This window comes from Coturnix japonica, chromosome 1, assembly GCF_001577835.2.
Source record: "Coturnix japonica isolate 7356 chromosome 1, Coturnix japonica 2.1, whole genome shotgun sequence".
Taxonomy (NCBI): Eukaryota; Metazoa; Chordata; class Aves; order Galliformes; family Phasianidae; genus Coturnix; species Coturnix japonica.
In genome coordinates, this window is record NC_029516.1 from 53,069,038 (window position 1) to 53,088,207 (window position 19,170).

Sequence of the window (19,170 nt, forward strand, 5' to 3'; positions counted from 1 at the left end):
GGCAATAACCCCTGCTGCCTGCACAGCTTGGTCTTTGTGCGCTGGACACTGCCCAAAGGTCCCAAACTGACTCAGGGGAAGGAAATGACCCGCTGTCACCACCGGGTCAAGGAGGCATTCCAATGCTGACTCTCCAGTTCACACAGCGTTTGCTCAGCATTTCTGTTCACCTCTGCATGCTGCTGAGTAACAGAGGCAGGGGCTGAAACTGTTATGCCGGGACTTGTTCCAGTTTGGCAAATTTGACTGAGTAAAGAAGAGAAGTTCTCCTCCAACAGTAGCAAAGCTTTACTGCCTCAACCAACTAAAGGCAGCATTATGTCTAATAACATTTCTGGTACTTACGGGTTATTTAATAGAAAGACTAAAAGGCAAAAAAGACCACGCAAAAAGAAAACTCACAGAGGATTTGCATGACCGACCACTGTAGCAAGTTTGATGGCTCTGAAAAAGCAGCACAGAAATATTGCTAAAAGCCCACAGATCACAAATGGATGATAAGCAGCACATTGGCTTCCTAAACTAAATGCTCGTTTTAAGGATAGTGGTAAAACAACCACCAGGAAGTACTTGATGCAGAATTATTGACTACTGCATCCCATTCTGATTTTATGCTGCCTTAAAGGAAGCCCTTTGAATTTTCCTCTGCTCTTGTTAAGCTGACATTTCTGCAGAGCTTGATGCATCTCCACACATTTTACTGGAAGAGAACAAAGAGATTCTCCGCTTTGGCACATCAAAGTAAACTGAATGAGAGCAGCGGGCACCCTCAAGTGTACTTCCAAAGGTGCCATGTAGGTGTTAGGATGTGACACCATGGCACTCTTGCACCTGAAAGGAGACAGGAAGCTTTTCCAGCTGCTTTAAAGGAGTCATGTGGAGTGGTGTGGGCTGATTTCTCAAGTACAGACCTGATGGCTCAGCCAACACAGGTCAGCAAAGCAAATAGCCAGTATCATCTATTATGAGGTGGCCACACTGCACAGCAGCACCTCAGAAGCCTTTCCCTGGTGAGATTCAGCTTCACAGACTGCCCACGTAAAGCAGATCAGAGCCCATACTAGTAGGAGTAGCCTGTGATCAGACCACTTACCACGCATGAGCTCTGGTTTCATGCAAGAGCTGGGTACTCCCTCATTTCATTTAACCCCTGTGACCAGGAATGCTGTTTCTCCAGGCCTTGGGTATTTCCCTGGTGTGTCATCAGGCTCGTCACACCCTTTGGGTTTTGAAGATCCCACATCCTCAGAGGAGAGATGCAGACTGCTACTGAAGGCTGCCCTCCCTCAGCACAGGTGCTGTGTGCTGGCTCCAGAATCACACCCAAGAGAAATATTTCCACATGCTTTAGATGACGGTACCTCCAAGGTCTACAGATGTGAGGAGGGAAGTTTAGATGGGGGCTAAGAAGAAACAGAAGAATGAGCCCAATTTCCACAAGCAGTCAGGGACTACCCTGCAGAAGCCATCAGGAGGAAGCTTGGCAGAAAGAACCAGGGCACTACATCAGATGCAGTCATTTTATCCACGTAATTCCCTCAAAATAAACCAACAAACAAATCCCCCTCTGTTCATCAGCAGCCTGCACAATAGCAAAGCCCTCCTTGCGTAAGCAGCACTAGAAGCTCCATGCAGAGCTCTGAGGAAAGCCAGCGCAGGGAATTAGAGCTCATCATGCTGCTCGCCAGCTGACAGCAGTTCTGCCCCTTGGCCGGCAATCCCGTACCTTGCTCACCCAGGTCAGCCCAATGGGGATCGGCCCCCATATTTACCTATGGCATTTTCCCAGGCAATGCTTCCCTTGCACAGCACAGTAAGGGGCACTCTGCAGCCCAGCCACAGCCTCCTCCTGTACAGGGTACAGCTTTGTGGCATTTGAAGTTATGTACAAGAGCAGCATGTGGAGCTGGCACTTCACGATGAAAAACCATACTGATGTCTGAGCATCAGCCAAGATGCAGAAAGGGAAAGCACTATTCATCTAATTCAAAGGAAGGAACAGGAGACCTTTCTTCAGCTGTTAGCCCAGGGGCAGGAAAAGCCACCCTGCCCTCCTTCTCCAAGTCATTTGGACCCAGATTAAGCTGCAGATACACTGTGCACTGCTGCAGCTGAGCTTCTCCCTATCCCAAAGTGACCTGGCAGCACTGCAGAGGAACTGGCACAGAAACCAGCCTTGGCCGTGCTGTTGCATCAGAACAGCAAGCGGCTAAACAAATGAGCTGGGCAGGTTGTGAGCCAGGACCTCTTCATCAGCACTGACAGTCTTGTTTGCGTGCAGCTGGAAGGACAAAAAACTGCAGAGGATTTGTTCATTATTTGTGCTAAGTCCTGCAGCAGGATGTTTTCCTGCCCTCCAGACCTGGATCGCACAGCATTGTGCCCGCTCCAGTAGCTATACATAGAAACAATCAGCCAGCAGCCAGGGCAACACATGGTCCATAAATAGACGGTACTTAGCAGCATGCTTAAGCCCTACAGGTAGGCTGACCCTTTTATTTGGGAGGCTCTGCAGTGATTCCACTGCACAAGAGTGAGGCTTTTTCATTTGCATTGTTTTTAGGAGAGCACAAGATCAAACCTCAGCCTAGATGAGCAAGTCATATGACTGCTGAGTGTTACTTCTCCAATCTGTCCCTTATATGATCACATATTATAATAAATGCAAGCAACTTGAATGCAATTAGACTTGGCATTTCAGATAGTTTGGGTGAGGGGCAGATGGAAGAAGAGAACAATTTGGGGATGAATATGTGTATTCTAAAACAGAAGTACTTGAGAAGACATCAACCCATCACTAACAAGACTGGGAAGTCCAACTTGCCCAAGGGAAGGGGAGTCCTGCTATTAATAAGCTCTGCTTAGTTTTGAAATTAAAAGGTGAAACACAAAGGCTCAGCAGTTCTCAAAGGAAGAAAAAAAGAGCCCCATGCTTTTTTCAGCATGCAAGCTGCATCACTTCTCCACAAAAACTTGCTTTTAGAAACAGATGGCAGCCTGCAAGACCTACAAATCCTTTGTCTGGAGTGGCAAACTAGGCCCTATTGCCCAAAGTCAACCATCACATTGTGAAGCACTGACCCTAACAAATCCATTATGTTTCTTTCTACCGTAGTGCTAAACCAGACAAAAATGAGTCAGACTCAATAGGGAAGGGTGAGGGATTTTAAATCCCTTTCCCCCCCTCACTACAAAAGTGACGCTGAGGGGACAGCCCCTGCTGACCCTGCTCGGAGGAGCAGGGCCCCAACCTGCAGCCAGGGCTGCCCAGCCAGGCTGAGTAGGATGGATTTGGGATTGAAACATTTATGCTGCTCCATCCAATAGCTTTGAAGTCAGACACCTCCATCAGCCCAACTACCCACGCAGTCAAGAGCGGATATCCAGAGCTAGAAAGGCCTTTACGTTAGGTGAATAATTAGGTCTGATGTGCTTTGTAGTTTCTCAGCCCTCCCGTTCCTGCGCTGCCAGGTAGCTGCAGGCAGTAGAATACAACTGTTTCTGTCCTGCTTTTCCCATGCCAGCTGAGCCCAAGCAACATAAAGTAAAATGGGAAAGCGACAGAAACTTCCATCAAAGAGCTGCTGCCTTCAGTGGAAAGGAAACAAGGCAGGAGCCTGCTGAGCTGGCAGACGGGTGGGAAAAGGAAAGAAGAGCCCATTCCTTGCTGTGAGGACTTGGTACAGCTTGATGCGCACAGGGAAATACCCACTGCTGGCACCACATGCAGACACCTCCCGACGAAGTGTCTGTCAGAGAGAAAAATCTGTATGAAAAACACTGTGTGCAGACTTCGAATGATGCAGCTGCTTCCATCTTGCACACTTAGCAATGAGATAGAGCCAAAAAAGAGAAGGCGGCAGTGTCCTCAGGGCAACATATCGGCTAGATTTTTCACACATTGGTAGGAATTGCCCCCCATCTCCCTTCACCAGTTTTCCTGGGCATAAAACAATCTCTCAAGGACATGGCAACAATGACACTGAAATTCAAAGTGCTGAGATCAAACACGCAAAGCTGGTGCTCATTGTGGCTCAATTACATCGCCTATCTGAAGGCTCGAGCTTATTATTTAAGACAGTACAACAGTCATTTTAATCACAGCCATTGCATATTGCTTGGAGAACATCTAGAAAGCCAAAGAATGCCGTGGAGATTTATTATCCTGCAGTGCCAGAGTTAATGACACAGCTCTCTCCTCAGTGTCTTTCTGCTTCTGGTTTACCACCTGTTTGCACCAGAGGATCTGGAATGAAGATACGTTGGCTGTGGATCAAAGGCTGGACGCACAAGTGCCTGTGCTGTGACTTCCCTTTCAGGACTGCAGATTATTTATGTAAAGCTCCTGTTTTCCTCTTGAGGTTTTAAACTTGAAAGTTCACGCGCAGAAAAGGTGCACCACTGAGCTTCAGCAGAACAGAAATAACTCTCCCAAAGTCCTTCCCAAAGACACAATGTGAAGATCTGTGCCATGACCGACACAACAATACACCCGAGCAGTCTGTCTGCTGGCAGCCTTCTGAGTTTGCATTTTCTTCTATAAATATTTAACATACAAGAACTGTTCATGTTACCCACTTTGCCCAAAGTGTTTTGACAGCCATGCTCACCCTATGACAATGATGCTCTATTTAACACCGCAGCTGCAGACAGGAGGATCTGGTTTCGGTTTTATACAATATTGTGAAACCCGTAACCTCACCGAAAATAAACCAGATAATACATTTTTAAGGAGTAGAACCCAAACGCATCACTAAGACGATCATCAGCAAGCCACGACAATAAAGGAAAACATAACTTCACAGGAACTCACCAATGCACTCATCTATTAAAAAGCCTGCTGCAAACACTTCAGTATGATCAGATGAACTGAGCAAGGGTGTTCAGCCTCCCACTGTGCTGCAGTGCAACATTACATCCTTTCAGGCCATTTCAGTGCACAGATTCATCTGAATACGGCCATTTACTCTTAAGACAGCTCATAAACACAGCACGATTAGCCATATATCTTGCAGTGTTTTTTGCCCGAGTTACTCACTCAAACCTTAATGCACTTAACACAGCTTTATGACTCCTCACACATCATTAGCGTCTTAATACACTAGAATTCAGATCCCCTGCTCATAACAATATTATCAGAAAGGTTACAAGTGCTTTTTGAAACCACAACAAAGCGTAAGGAAGAGCTGGTTTGTTTTTAAACCTGGGAAGGTGGTAGATTAGGAACAGAAGAAAACGTACAGAGCCCCTTTTCCCTGTGCTTTCTGCTCCTATCTCTCTCTTTTACTGAGTTTTGGGGACAAAACTAAACCTTAGTGAATCTATGTGGGGTAATACTGGTGGTAGGTAGACAGTTGGACCAAATGATCTTAGAGGCCTTTTCCAACCCCAGTGACTCTATGGTCCTATTGAACCCACGATGCTAAACTGACCTATGGATTCAGAAAATAAGGATACCAACTACTTTGGCATTTTGCTTTTATTACTTAAAAAACAAAAAACGAGGGAATGGGTCCGGTGAGATCACATCATCAATCACACAAGCCTCAGTTTTGGGTGTGATAATAGTATATTACCAACACAGATGGTCTGCTGCTTAGTGTAAACGTCCCTTTTTAGCTATTCATACAATGCAGGCGAGTGCTAGGACAGAGTCAGGAGTCATCAACATGAAGCACTGACAAAATATGAGCTGATGACTGAAAGCTGAGACAGATTTTGAATTGCAAGTAGTTTTCAGATCTCAACCGTTATCAACTACAATAGATGCTGGGCACTCCGCTGCAGTATTTGCTGCGAGCAATTCATTCCCAGCTCAAGGCAAGACCCAAATCAGCACCTTTTCTCCCCAGTGCTTGCACAGACCTGCAGGCAAGGAGCACAAACACACCCCAGCCACAAGACATCACATTTGCTCATTCTTAGTCCTGTTGAAAGCCCAAGAGCTGAACTAACTGCCCCGAGCCCTCGGGTCAGCGCCAGGGCAGGCACTGCAAGGACCTCCGCTCTCCCTCACCTGCTGGTGAGGACAAAGCACGGCTGAGGGGTCAGCATTCATTAAAGCCCGGCTGTTATGGGAAGTTCAGCCTGCATTACACTAGAGGGTTTTTTCTTTTTTCTTAATTTAAATCAGCGCGTTAGACTGAGCTCTTTCATTCCCCTCCCAACTCACAACCCTGCGGGCAGCTCCAAGAAGAAAGAGAACAAAGACGTAGGCATAGAAACTATAGAAGTTATTAACCAGAACAGCTAACGTTAAAGTTAACATCTCCCAGCACCATTCCCCTCTCTCTGAGCATGACATAAGACAATAGCTACAGCTGCCTCACCCTATGCAGATGTTCATATTCATACAAGAAAAAAAATGCTTGCTTAATAGCATTCCTTACACCGGGATTCTTTAGTTCTTACTCATTCCTCGATTTAAGACTGAAGCATTAGACCAAATATCCCTGCTTGAATTAAGACAGTCAAACAACATCTGTTATCACACTTGCTAAAGCCAGAAAGAGCCAACATATTTGTAAATGCTAGTAAGACAAGCCTATCCCAAGTAGCATCATCTCGGGAAAAGGCTAAACACGTGATCCATCTGTGCTGATGAGCTGCTATGCTGATTTCCAGAGATAAATATTCTCCCTTTAGTAGATTCATAATGGTAGACATTAAAGACAAAGCTTGACAACCTGCAAAGGAGTGCATTAAAGACATCTTAGTACCATTCTTCCAGACCTTGACACTGCTGACATGTTTACAAGGCAAAACATACAGGAGAATGCACCACTCAAAGCTCAGTGTCAGGGCATACATCCACGAGCTGCGCTCTTACAAAGCACCTGACAATTTTTAAGCATTGCAAGTCATGACCTGGCATCTCATCTCCATGTATTACACAAAGGTGCCTTCCTTTCTGTTTTAAAGAAGAAAGGAAGAAAGATTCTGCCCCCCAATACTTGGTGCAGTGTAATTATATGTTGTAATATTGGATAAATAAAGCATTACCTCCATGAGACAAAAGGTCCCATCCTACAACTTGTAGTATCACTATTCATCTCTCCTATTCCATCCAGCATCACAGCTGAGACAAATTCTGTGTTAACAGAGCTATTGTTTTGTTTTCCAGCATAAAATTACTCTGGATTTCAAATTAACGTTTGCTTTATGCTGGGCAATAGTTTGACAAGAACACCACATGGGAATACTGATAGAAATAAAAACAGTGCTGTGTGAATAACCAACTCATCAGCAAATCCTCCCTGCCCTCAATGAAAAGCCAAATATTTACTCAGTCATACAGTGCATTCTTCACTCCAATACTTCCTAGTTTGAATTTAAACATAAAGAAAGCTCTCTCTCTTTCCAGAGCATCCCATGGGAATGCAGAGGGTGATGTTCCCACATCACGCTGGACCCATCTCAGCTGGTCACACAGTAAGGAAGTGGGCTCCTCCACTTGGGCTGGACTATCAGCTTCCTGACAGCCTCCCCAGCAGTGAGAATCTGCACTGAGGATCCTGTCTGCCATCTCCCACCAGCATTAGCAATACACACGTGGACCATGGCAGCATCCTCCTGTCCCACAGGGCTTCAGCCATACCAGGATATAGAGCAGTTAAAAAACAGGCTGCTCGGCCCATTGGATCAATGTTTCACTGGGAAATCAGCAGTTGGGTGCGTGCTTGGTTTTGCTATTTCATCACAGACAGCTGTGTCCTCTCATTTGCCAGTCACAAGACACCAGAAGCACATTTTACACCTGGGCAGCCCAACATAAAAATCATTCAGTCACACTCACTTCTCCCTTGCATCTACAGCTCCTGCCAACACCGGCAACACGGCATCACATGCCATCACACACCGACTGCTTTGTGCATGAAAATAGCTACGCATGGAAATGAGCATATGTATATAGCAGCTAAAGAAAAAGAAAATGCTAATTTATACAGACAATTCCAACCATCCATGAAAAGCAGCAGCCACTACACACCCACAGCGATTGAGGTGGGGTTTATTTTCATTTCCTTTTTTTAATCCTACCATTGTTTACACAAAATGGTATTTCAGCTTAAGCCCCTCCACCCTTCCCCACGTTTAGCCTTTAACATGACAAGAGATCACCAAAGAGGGGGTAGAGGGAAGATTCTACCCTTTGTGCTGTGCAACCCACTACTTGCAGTTTCAAAGCCCGCTTTGACTCCATTGGATACACAGTATGTTTCAACAGCAGCAGCAACAACCATCAATACCAGATCCCAGAACTACTGCAATGTGATAAATAACATGGCTGCAAAGCTAAGTTCATGCTTTAAGAGGAGAGAAAAGCTTGCTTTACATGAGTGGCATTGCCCCTGAACACAAAACAAGAACTGATGGCATTTTTGTACAGAATGTTTACGTTTGTTCACCACTCAGAGGTTTTCTAGGCAGATTCACTAAAACCACTTCCCCCTAATGTTGTACTGTGCCAAGAGTTTGGCTTTTTCCCCACTGTCACTCAAAGCAGGTCACTAAGGTCTAGCAAAGCCCTTCAGCCTTACTCTACAAAGAGTACATTTTAGCAATGGAATACTCTTCCCACTTCACTCCTTCGAAGCATGTTTTGATGTTTTGAAGTTATTGTCAGTGCATTTGGCCAATGTGCAGAAGAACGAGGAAGAAGCAAGACCCCATACCTGGAGAGAATGTGGCTTCACATTCCCAAACAGGCACTTTCTTTTTGCCTAGCACACCCCAATCAGGTTGCTCTCCATTCAGATAGTGATCAGACCACTCACTAAAGATGTTTGACTCCAAGCAAGGAGCACAAATTACATCACTTATTTTTTCCTATACTGATAATATAACGGAGGCTTCTTCAGGCATCCCAATATCTGACACCTGGAAAAGGCTGTATACCACAACATTAAACAGGCCTGCTACTGTAGTTTTTACTAAAAGCCATAGCAACAGAAAAAGCCCACTCCTACTGACAGTAGTATACCTTCTACTGTGCTATTACAGCATCCCTTGGTAGTAAAAAAGACTAAAGTCTCTCATACCCTCAGAAGGCTAAGTGGAAATGTCAGCTTATTGAGCAAGAGAAAAACCACAAAATTCTCCTTAGTTTAGCATTAGAAAGTCATGGCTACCAATACAAGAACAGATTTGCCAACCCAATCAATTGGTTGGTTCCTTACTTTCAAGGGAATATAATATAAAAACTCAAAGGAAAGCAAACGTATAACAAGCATTACACCAGGGGAGAGGAGCATTCCAGTCTCTCTGGCACATATGAAGTATAGAGAATGAAACCCATATTACTAAAGCATATTAACACATTACGGCCGTTAGCAGTTCCACAGATGGTCTGTTATCCAAGGGAGTCACTCCTTGTTGAAGGTTACCATTACTGGCTATGATGCTTGTCAATAATATTGACAACTCTTTGCAAGGGGCTCGGTTTCCTTCAGCTGCAGAATTTCTCATACAGAAGTCAAGTCTGCAGTGAACAGTTCAGAAATCATCTCCACACACTTTAAGTTAAATAAATAAATAACGGTTTACTTAAACAGACCAAAGTCGAGAGCTTTGGCTTTATAGTATAAAATCTTAACTCAACTTAGATTTCTATCAAAAGCACTTCCTACATTCATACAAAATGTCAAATGACAAAATGTCATTTGCCAGCTACTCCGTTCTGTTCCTCATCCATGAAACTTGCTTATTCCAGCAAGATCCAGAAGATTTAGTGCTGCATTTGAGCATCGTGTTTTAACGAAAGGAGGCAATGTTAGGCCCAATCCTTCACTAGCCCTGTAACGATCAGAAATCCTAAGCAGCCTGCAGCCTTTCAGTACCTAAATGGGTACTAGAAATAAAAAGGGGACAGACTCTTCAGAAGGGTGAGCTGTGACAGGACAAGGGACAATGATTTCAAACTGAAAGAGAGGAGATTAAGACTGGATATGAGGAAGAAGCTTCTTACAGTCAGGGTGGTGAGGCACTGGAGCAGGTTGCCCAGTGATGTGGTGGATGCCCCATCCCTGGAGATTCTCAGTGTCAGGCTGGACGGGGCTCTGAGCAACCTGATCTACCTGTGGGTGTCCCTGTTCAGTGCAAGGGGTTGGATCACACGGCCTTTAAAGGTCCCTTCCATCTGAAACAACGCTATGATCCTACTGCAAGTGCTCCTGAGGTGCACATTAAGATCTGTTAAATTGTATGAGCCACCTCCTCCTCTGCTGGTACAAGTCTCACCCACATCCATGTTGCTCCACCTGGGCACTCCCCCCCATGCATGCTTTGCAGTGCTCTAGATTGCACTTTAAAAACCAAAAAACAAAACTCCCATAGCTTGTTTTTCATTTGTCACAATTGGGTGAGTCACAAACAGGAACTGCAACTGTTCAGAAATCCCTTGGTCGAGGGAAATTCATTAATATATTTCCAGTAACCCAAGAGGGAAAAACCCACTCCCTTATTTGGGAAAGGCCACACACACATGACGTTGCATCAGTGTAGTAATGCCACCACATTTCTCTTGTTGAAGCCTGGCCCTCCAGCATGACCTGGTGTGAAGGAAGTTGGGTGGAGAACCAGGCTCGCTGCAGCCAGGCTGTGCAACACGAGAGCACGCAGGTGCCAAGCACACACAAGACAATAAAAGCTTTGGCTTTCTAAAAATAAAAGCCTGTAGACAAGCAGCATGGTTAGCCAGACTGCAACACACACACACGGTTTGTTTTTCAGCGTTATGAGCTCAGATAGTGTTTCATTGTTGAAGGAAATTAATTCTCAATGCCTGACCATTTACTGCAAGAGGTAGAAGCAGTGATTAGTTTGCCCAAGACACTCAACATGCCCACTTAACATGAGCATAAGTTGTCCCAGCAGCTGCTGGGCTGGACACAGCAAGAAATAAATAGCTGATCCTGCACATGTAGCTCTCTCTCACTAGCCTCCAGAACACCACATTCCTTCCCTCACTATAAGGCACTGCTTTCTCTTTGACTCTCATGTATTCTGAATATTTTTCCCTTAAACTGTAGAATTTATTCACAGCTCTTCTACAGAGTTTAATATGGATCAAAGCAAAACGTAATGGCGGCTACAACCATGAGAAACCCTCACGCCTTGCGTGCACACACACTTGAAGTTCACAAGTATGAAAAAATAACGTAATAGAAACAGTTTAATTTAGTATTAGGTATTTTTCTTCAAGGCAATGTTAAGTATTTGCTATAATGCATTCATTTAAACATATGCATGTTCAAGGCCGTTGGTCTCAAGATGAGCATACCTGAAAGAAGCAGGCATGAAGATGAAAGCAAACTGAAATGCATTTTCTATCAGCCCTGAACATGAGAGAAAAACCATTCCTCATCCTTTTTAGTGCAGCTCAGCAGCAAAGAGAAACCAATATTGAAAATGTCACGCTTTTCAAGATATTTCATGTCAAATACACCGCTTTCCTTCTCTGATCACTCAATGCCAAGAAATCCTTACAGCTTCCTTTCCTCCCTCAAGTCACCAGATTCTTCTTCCACCCTTGGCTGAGAGCTCAGTGATAGTGCCACAAGTGCCTGGATGGCATTATCATCCATACACTGCTTTGCTGCGTGCCTGGATGCGCTACCAAGTTAGCGATAGCTTCCACAATTTTGGGGGAGTTGGACTGGATGACCTTTAGGGGTCCCTTCCAGCTCAAAAGATTCTGTGACTCTATTACGTTCTATGAAAGTGAACTGACTTAGACAACTATGAATTCTCCACAGCCAACTGTGGAGCAGCTTCCCATGCTGCCCCAGCCCTGCAGAAGCTGAAAGCCCTGTGAGGATCTGTAACTCCTGCTCCCTTGCCCACAGGAGAGGCCCCAGGCCTGCAGCTCACCTCCTGCCCCACTCCTCTGCCAAGTTCGGGCCTGGCACAAGGTATTGGAGCTTTGTGTGCTGGAGCTGCTGAGGGACTCCAGTGTTTGGAGATAAGCAGGTTCTTAATTACTTCTTTTTGCTCAATTAGGGATGATCTGCACAGCAGCTTAAGTGACAGCACTTCTCAGGGAAGGCACGACTTACCTCAGCAGCTTCTATAAGCACAAAGCTGGAGGGATGGAAAGCCATCACATCTACAATTCCACACTGAAATAACAGGATCGTTTCTTTCCAGAAAACACTGTAAAAGCATTTTTAGAAAGAAACAGCCTCATTTGTGGGTGTTCCTTTACAGAACGGTCCATCTGCTTCCTTGAACATCTTCCTGCCTGTATATTCCACTTAGGAATTAAATCCTCATAGCTTCATTTTTGGAACCCATAACAGTTTCATATGCTAACTCCCTGGTGCCTGCCTATGGCGGCATTAGCTCTCCCCAGGCTTTAGCAGAAATATTTTCTCAGCTATACCTAAAGCCTTAGTTAATTTTTGCACGGCTGCATTACACGCATGGCTCACAGCACTGCCTGTTCCTCTCCAGCACTTCCAACTGCTCAGCTCCCAGCTGATAGCAGAAAGCTCTTGTCACGAGTCCCTAAAAATACACCACGGCTAATAGCAGTCGCATCATAGCTCTGTTACTCCAGTTCTTCCTTTGCTACGTCCCAGCCCTCCTAGGTGCTGATGGTGCCTCACGCATTGCCATCACCAGGCTCTGTGTGAACACCTCTGTGCATCTCGCTGGGAAACTGAGCAGAAAGCAGCAAAAGGCACATTGTGAAGTCCAGGCCACCATCAGGGAAGGCACACGCTGCTGCCCAATGCTGCCTTAAAAATGAGCTCTCTTCAGAATGCAGAATTCGAGGCAACTCAGAGTTTGAGCTGCCCACACCCCAATGGGGCACGTTATGCAAATCAAATGCTGAGCTCCATCAGCTGGGCAAAGGCTCAGAAGCCAGGAGGTCGCTATTAAAAGCAATAAAACCAAAACACGTAACTGCGGTCACCAGCACGTGTTAGAAAACAAACAGCTGGCAGCCTGCTTGGCTGACGCTTCAGCTCTGAGCCCCTAGGGCTGCATCGACCGTGCGTTCAATGCAAAGACAATGGGACAAGATACAGACACCTAAGCCAAGGGAAGGCTCTGTGGCACTTCAGGTGATCCTATCGCCCTCCTACAGCCAGCATAGATGTGAACTTCAACCAGGGTGCATGGGTCAGCAATGCGGATCACACAGCCTCCCTCTTACACAACACAAGGCCATGTCCTTCCTGCTGCAGCACCAGAGACCTCGCAGGCCCCACTGCCTGCACCTGTCCCATGCAGGTCCCTTACCCACAGCAGGAGCACATATGGGCAGTGGGACCTATGGACCTTAGTGCTTACAGGCTCCTAACTTAGAGAGGAAACATTCTGCTTCTACACAATTATGCCCCATCACTAAGCTTACAGTCAGCCCCGCTGTACACATAACAATCAACTTAAACATTTCCTTTCAGATGAGCACAGTAACATTTAGGAGAGAGTACAGGCTTCCCTAACATAATGTGCTCAAATCTGGGTATAAGCTCCAACAATAAATATGTCTGAATATCCCAATCCCACAGTAATAATCTCATTCTTGGATCTGTAACATTCTCTGGGGGTGGAGCGAGAAGGATGCGGGAAGACTATTTCCGAACAGGCAGAAGACATGAAAGAAAGCAAGGCAACCGGCGATGCAATTGCATTCATTTATTCGGTTCTTCCCACATCCCTCCCCCCGGTTTGCAGCACACAACAGGGACGCACACGCATTCTCCCGGCACCGAGCTGTGCCGCGGGGCTCTGCAGGGTTCCGCAGCAAACCCAGCAGCGGGGCCGGAGCTGTCTCCCGTACCGGCTTCGCCCGGCCCGGAGCTCGCCCCCCACCCTCGTTCCCCGGAGGCCCGACGCCCCTTCCGCGGGGTGAGCGGACATTTTGCGGCAGCCGCTCCCCGTCCCCTCGCCGTGCCCGGTCTCTCACCTGCCAGCTCGTCGGGCTCCAGCCCGCTCTCCGCGTCGATGCCGCAGAGCACGAAGTAGTGGGCGAAGCGGCACGGGGCCGCGCCGGGCCCGGGGGCGCCGCTCCCGCTCATCCCGGCGGCGGCGGCTCCGGCTCCGTGCGGCAGCTCGGCGGGCTCACGGAGCGCCGCCCCCCATCCCCGGCTACAGGCACCGGGCGCTGCCGAAGGGCTCTGGGCGGCTCCAGGCGGGCACCGAGCGGCGGCGGCTCCGACCCCGCTGTCAGCTGAGAGGGGCGGGCAGCAGGCGGTGCTGTACCGCCGGTCCGCCCCCGCGGGGCTTTTAAACGCTGCGCGGTCGCGGCACCGCCCCGCCGGGACCCCCGGTGTGCTGGGCTATGGGGGGCGCTGCCACACAAAAAGCAGCGGGTGGGGAACTGCGCTCCGGCTGATCGTAGCGTCTTCCTGTGGGAATGGAGGAGGGTTTTGTTAGGACAAAGGTCCGAAAGACAGAAGTGAGCTGTAGAGAGCAAGTGATGGATGAGCGTGGGGCAGAAAAGGTCTCCTCTCGTGTACCATAAACAGTTTTAATCATATCACGGTTATCATCAGGACAACTGACTCCTTGTTGCACACACAAGGCAAAATCTAAAGCGCTTCTTCATTCAGGCTAGAGGAGTGAGCCCATGAAAACCTAATGAGGTTCAAAAGGCCAAGTGCAGGTTGGGTTGGGGCAATCACGGCTATTTATACAAACTGGGGGTAGATCTCCTTGGGAGCAGCCCTGTGGAGAAGAGCTCGGGGGTCCTGGTAGACAAGAAGCTGGACATGAACCAGCAGTGTGTGCTTGCGGCCCAGAAGGCTGCATTATAAAAGGGGTGATCAGTAGGAAGAGGGAGGTGATTGTCCCCCTCTACTGGGCTCTTGTGAGGCCCCATCTGCAGTACTGCATCCAGGCCTGGGGCCCTCAGTACAGGAAGGATGTGGAGATCTTGGAGAGGGTCCAGGGGAGGGCCATGAAGATGATCAGAGGGCTGGAGCACCTCTCCTATGAGGAAAGGCTGAGGGAACTGGGCTTGGAGAAGAGAAGGCTCTGGGGAGACCTCATTGTGGCCTTCCAGTACTTGAGGGGAGTGTATAAACAGGAGGGGGAACGGCTGTTTACAAGCATGGATAGTGATGGGACAAGGGGGATGGTTTGAAACTGAGACAGGGAAGATTTAGCTTAGATATTAGGAGGAAGTTTTTCACACAGGAGGTGGTGACACACTGGAACAGGTTGCCCAAGGAGGCTGTGGATGCCCCATCCCTGGAGGCATTCAAAGCCAGGCTGGATGTGGCTCTGGGCAGCCTGGTCTGGTGGTTGGTGACCCTGCACAAAGCCGGGGGTTGAAACTGGATGATCATTGTGGCCCTTTTCAACCCAGGCCATTCTATGATTCTATGATTCCCAAATTGCCTAAGATTTAATAACCATTGCACCATGTCCAGGAAGAAATCAGCATTGTCCTATCCCCATTTGTACAGCCCTTCTGTTATGATCACTCACTGCCAAAGCCCCAGCAGACAGATTTGGGAGCAGCATCTCCTTCTGAAAGGACTTGCATGGTTCTGAAGTTCCGAGGCTGTTCTCTCCACTCTGATGAGCTCCCTGCTCATGTTCAGTAATTCCACTATCTGTACACTTCAAACAGGTTGTTTGCAGAATGCAATGTATTCCATCCTTCTCTCACAATCTGTTAGTCTTTAACCATGCACGAGCCATGTTTATTCTTACATCATATTCTTCTATGACTGGTATTTGTCCTTATACAAAAAACCGCTGTGAAAAGGAAATGCCTCCAAAGAACTCGGTGTTTTACCTGCAGCACAGGTCATTAGGCAGAGGCATAGAGAAGAACTGCTGCTTCCCACCTGCTGGCAACACAATGGCATCTTTACTCTCTCCTTGCCCTGGATTCACAAATTATATGTCCTTTTTATGTCTCATCCTCCTCTAGTGCTCTACTGAAAACAGACAAGAGCTGAAACAATTTCCACACGTATCCAAGGAAAAAGAAGATGCCAGTCCTCTGTCACATCACAGATCCATGGTGGCTGCAGTGCCACACTGTTCCAGATCCAAGCAGGAGTGTTCCAGGAACCCAGCTATGTCCTCGACTTTGCACTGAGAGCCTGGACATTTTATTTAGTTTGGTTTGTTTATTAACTTGTACCTGTCTACTCATCGAGCTCTAGGTCAGAGAATAAGAGTTAAGTCAGTCTGACACTCATTCACAGACCTAGACAGGCTTGAGCAGCGGGTCTGGGAGAACCTCATGAGGTTCAAGATCTGCACCTGGGTTGTGGCAATCCCCACTTTCTGTACAGCCTGGGGGATGTAAGGATGGAGCACAGCCCTGCCAAAAAAAGGCCTGGGGGTGCTGGTGGATGGCAAACTGGGCATGAGCCCGCGATGTGCCTTCATAGCCCAGAATTTTTTGTCCCATCACCTGCCAGTTTTCCAGTGGTGTGACAGCAAAGAGATTTGGGGCTTGGTAGGTTTGTTCTTCCTCAGGCACCCGTGTCTTCAGCTGCAGGGAATTTTCTTCCCAGTGTCAAGTTTTCTCAGCTTTCCCACTCCTTAATCTCTCAGCAAGTCGTCTTTTTTTTTGCAGGATCTGTTAGTTTAAATTGGGTCAAATGCTAACAAGCCTTAGGATCCTTAGGATCTGCCATAAGAGATCAGACTACAGGTCTGTCAAGCTCTTTGTCCTATTTCTACAAGGAGTCAATGCCCGACGTTTCAGAGAGGTGGAAAACCCTGCTATTTGAAGGGTATCTCACTTACCCTTGCTGGGGCTCTGTTGCTTCACATTTTATTTAATTCAGCATTCTTCAATGACTTTGAAATCACGCTGTTGGTGTGAGATTGCTCAACTCCTTAACATAGCTCTACAGCTTCCTGCATGTGATAGTTCACCAGCTGCCAAGACACATTGATTTTCCATCGAAAGCCTCTCTTCTTTTGCTCTAATACCTACATACTCACAAGATTCACAAGATCTGGTTGGGTAGAAGAGAGGGAAAACAAGATGAAAACGAATGTCTGCGATGCTCAGAAAGACAGTTCTCTACTTTCAGCTGACTTTCCTTGGAGCAGTTTGCAGTGCTGTGAGCTGCTTCACAAGATGCAGAGCACAAATAGCTGGAAGAAACAGGCTGCTCATAGGGATGGACTTTTTGACTGACATTGAAGCCATCCCATGCTCAGGGCAGAGGAGAGCACACAGCAGGAACAGAGAGAAAAACAGCAGCAGTGAATCTCACAGCAGGGTTCATAAATAAAGCAAATTTTATTCTCCAAGCTTATGCAAGAAGGGCTGCTTAAAACATTGGAAAGGTATTTGCTGCCTCAGGCTTGAAAAGTAAGCAAACCAGATCACTAGCCATAAGAAAAGCAAAGAGCGTTTCCTCCAGCACAATTCCTTGCTACTTGGAAAGCAGATACTGCAGGCACATATTCTAATGTTAAATCAAATTATAATACCATTAAAGCAAGTAGCTCATCTTCTACACTGTCCTCGTATCTATAAAGATTAAGCTTGAATAAAAGCACACCGCTCTCCTCTGTCATACAGTACAATTATTATTCATAGGGCAGAATTACAGATAATGAAGCAAAAGACGCCTTTCCTGCATTTCTGCCACCGGATCTCTGCAGCTTCTGTGATTTAAAATTTAAATCTTTAAAATCCGTAATTGCCTATTGTAGCTCATTGCATTTAATTCACGTTGTGTACATCCATCACACACATGCCTTTACACTGCAATCACATATAAACACCTTCCATTCAGAGAGGATCCTTGACAGAGAGGTTTCACAAGGCAATTGAAATGATTGAATAGCAACCTGCACCTTCTTTCCCACTACTCCCTCCCACTGCTGGCCCTGTGTTCCCAAAAAACCCAGTCTTGTCCACTCTCTTGGCCAGAGCACCCAGTTCACCCTCAGTAAACAGATTCTGCCTTTGATTTTGCACTAAGCATTCAGGACGCACCTCCTCTACCAAGAGACTGACTAGGTAGGCTGTCATCCTCATCAAGAGAGGAGCAGGATCATACACAGGTTCATACACAGCCATTGCATTATAGATGATTCAGTGCACGGACCCAGAGGTGAGAGCCTGTATTTTGCTCTGTGAGGTTTGCCCTCTGCTATCTGCTCACAGAAGGCTGAGATAAAACCTAATCAGCAAAGTACGCTGCTTGGATAAATCACCGGCTTGTCACGCGTTAATGGAGGTGTTGTGCCACGAGCATCAAGCTAAAGCACCACGCTGATTTCCATCCATCTCTGACAGCATCACTCCCTCGTTGCATGACCTTGGCCCAATCCCCCATAGCCACACTGAAGCGCCAGCCTTGTGGAATCAGGTCAGCGAGCTCCTCAGCTGTGCTCAGGAGAGGGAGCCAACGCTGCTGCTCCGCTACCCTGACATCTGCCAGGACAAAGCCCTATTGTTTGGCAGGCGGCCCTGCTGGCGTCGCACCACGAGCAGGTGCACCTGCCTCTAAACTCTTATCCCTCTGACATCAGTGCTCCAGCATCCAGCAGCTTGCTGTGTGTTTGCTTGGGATAGATCCAAGGAAATAAAGGAGGTACGTGTCGTGGCAAGGGGAAGGGTGGGAGAGGCCGAATAGCTGTTTGACCACATGCCTGCAGCGATGCTGGCTGTGATGGCTGAGCCACAGCTGTGCCAGTGGTCGGTGCTCCCAGTTAGACCAGCTCTGGCAGTGGGAAGGCTCCCAGAGCAGAAGCACTGTAACATATACATCACTGACACAATTTATCTTTGTTTCATAGAAATCAGGCCAGTCCCATGTCTGCCGATAGCAGTGGGAGTGCGAACCAAAGCTCCATTTTCATGCATCCTGGACAAAATCTGTTCGTGAACAGCGCATAAGCTCTTTGTCAAAATGCCTTTGGCCCCTGCACAAATGTAATTAGAGTCTGATTTCAACTTCCCTGATTTCAATTTCCCAACGTCCCTTTGAAGCTCTATTCACTAAGAAGTGCCAGACACCCCACATCTACATTACAATGCATCCTCGCACACTTGAAGGCCCAAGGGCGTGCTAGGGAAATCCACATGCACCAAATCCATAGCCAATATACAACACGAGACCAAGGACAGATGAAAAGTATTTCCTGAAATGAATATGCATTGTGAATTACTGCCCTCCTTAGCAAGGACTGCCGCTTTGCTTCGTGCTGTTATAATACATGCTGAGATCC

General features: G+C 47.1%; 1 protein-coding gene across 4 annotated transcripts in view; it reads right to left on the minus strand.

Moving 5' to 3' along the window:
• DENND5B (DENN domain containing 5B) overlaps window positions 1-14,173 on the minus strand; it is an 89,456-nt gene extending 75,283 nt beyond the window's left edge. For 2 of the 4 annotated variants that reach the window (XM_015866121.1, XM_015866112.2), the window contains exon 1: window positions 13,916-14,170. In XM_015866121.1, the coding sequence (XP_015721607.1) occupies window positions 13,916-14,027 (112 nt within the window). In that variant the 5' untranslated portion in view covers window positions 14,028-14,170. Of the gene's footprint in view, window positions 1-13,915 lie in introns of all 4 variants that reach the window. The other 2 variants (XM_032445502.1, XM_015866103.1) reach the window with 2 other exon arrangements.
• Between the last annotated feature and the right edge of the window lie 4,997 nt (window positions 14,174-19,170).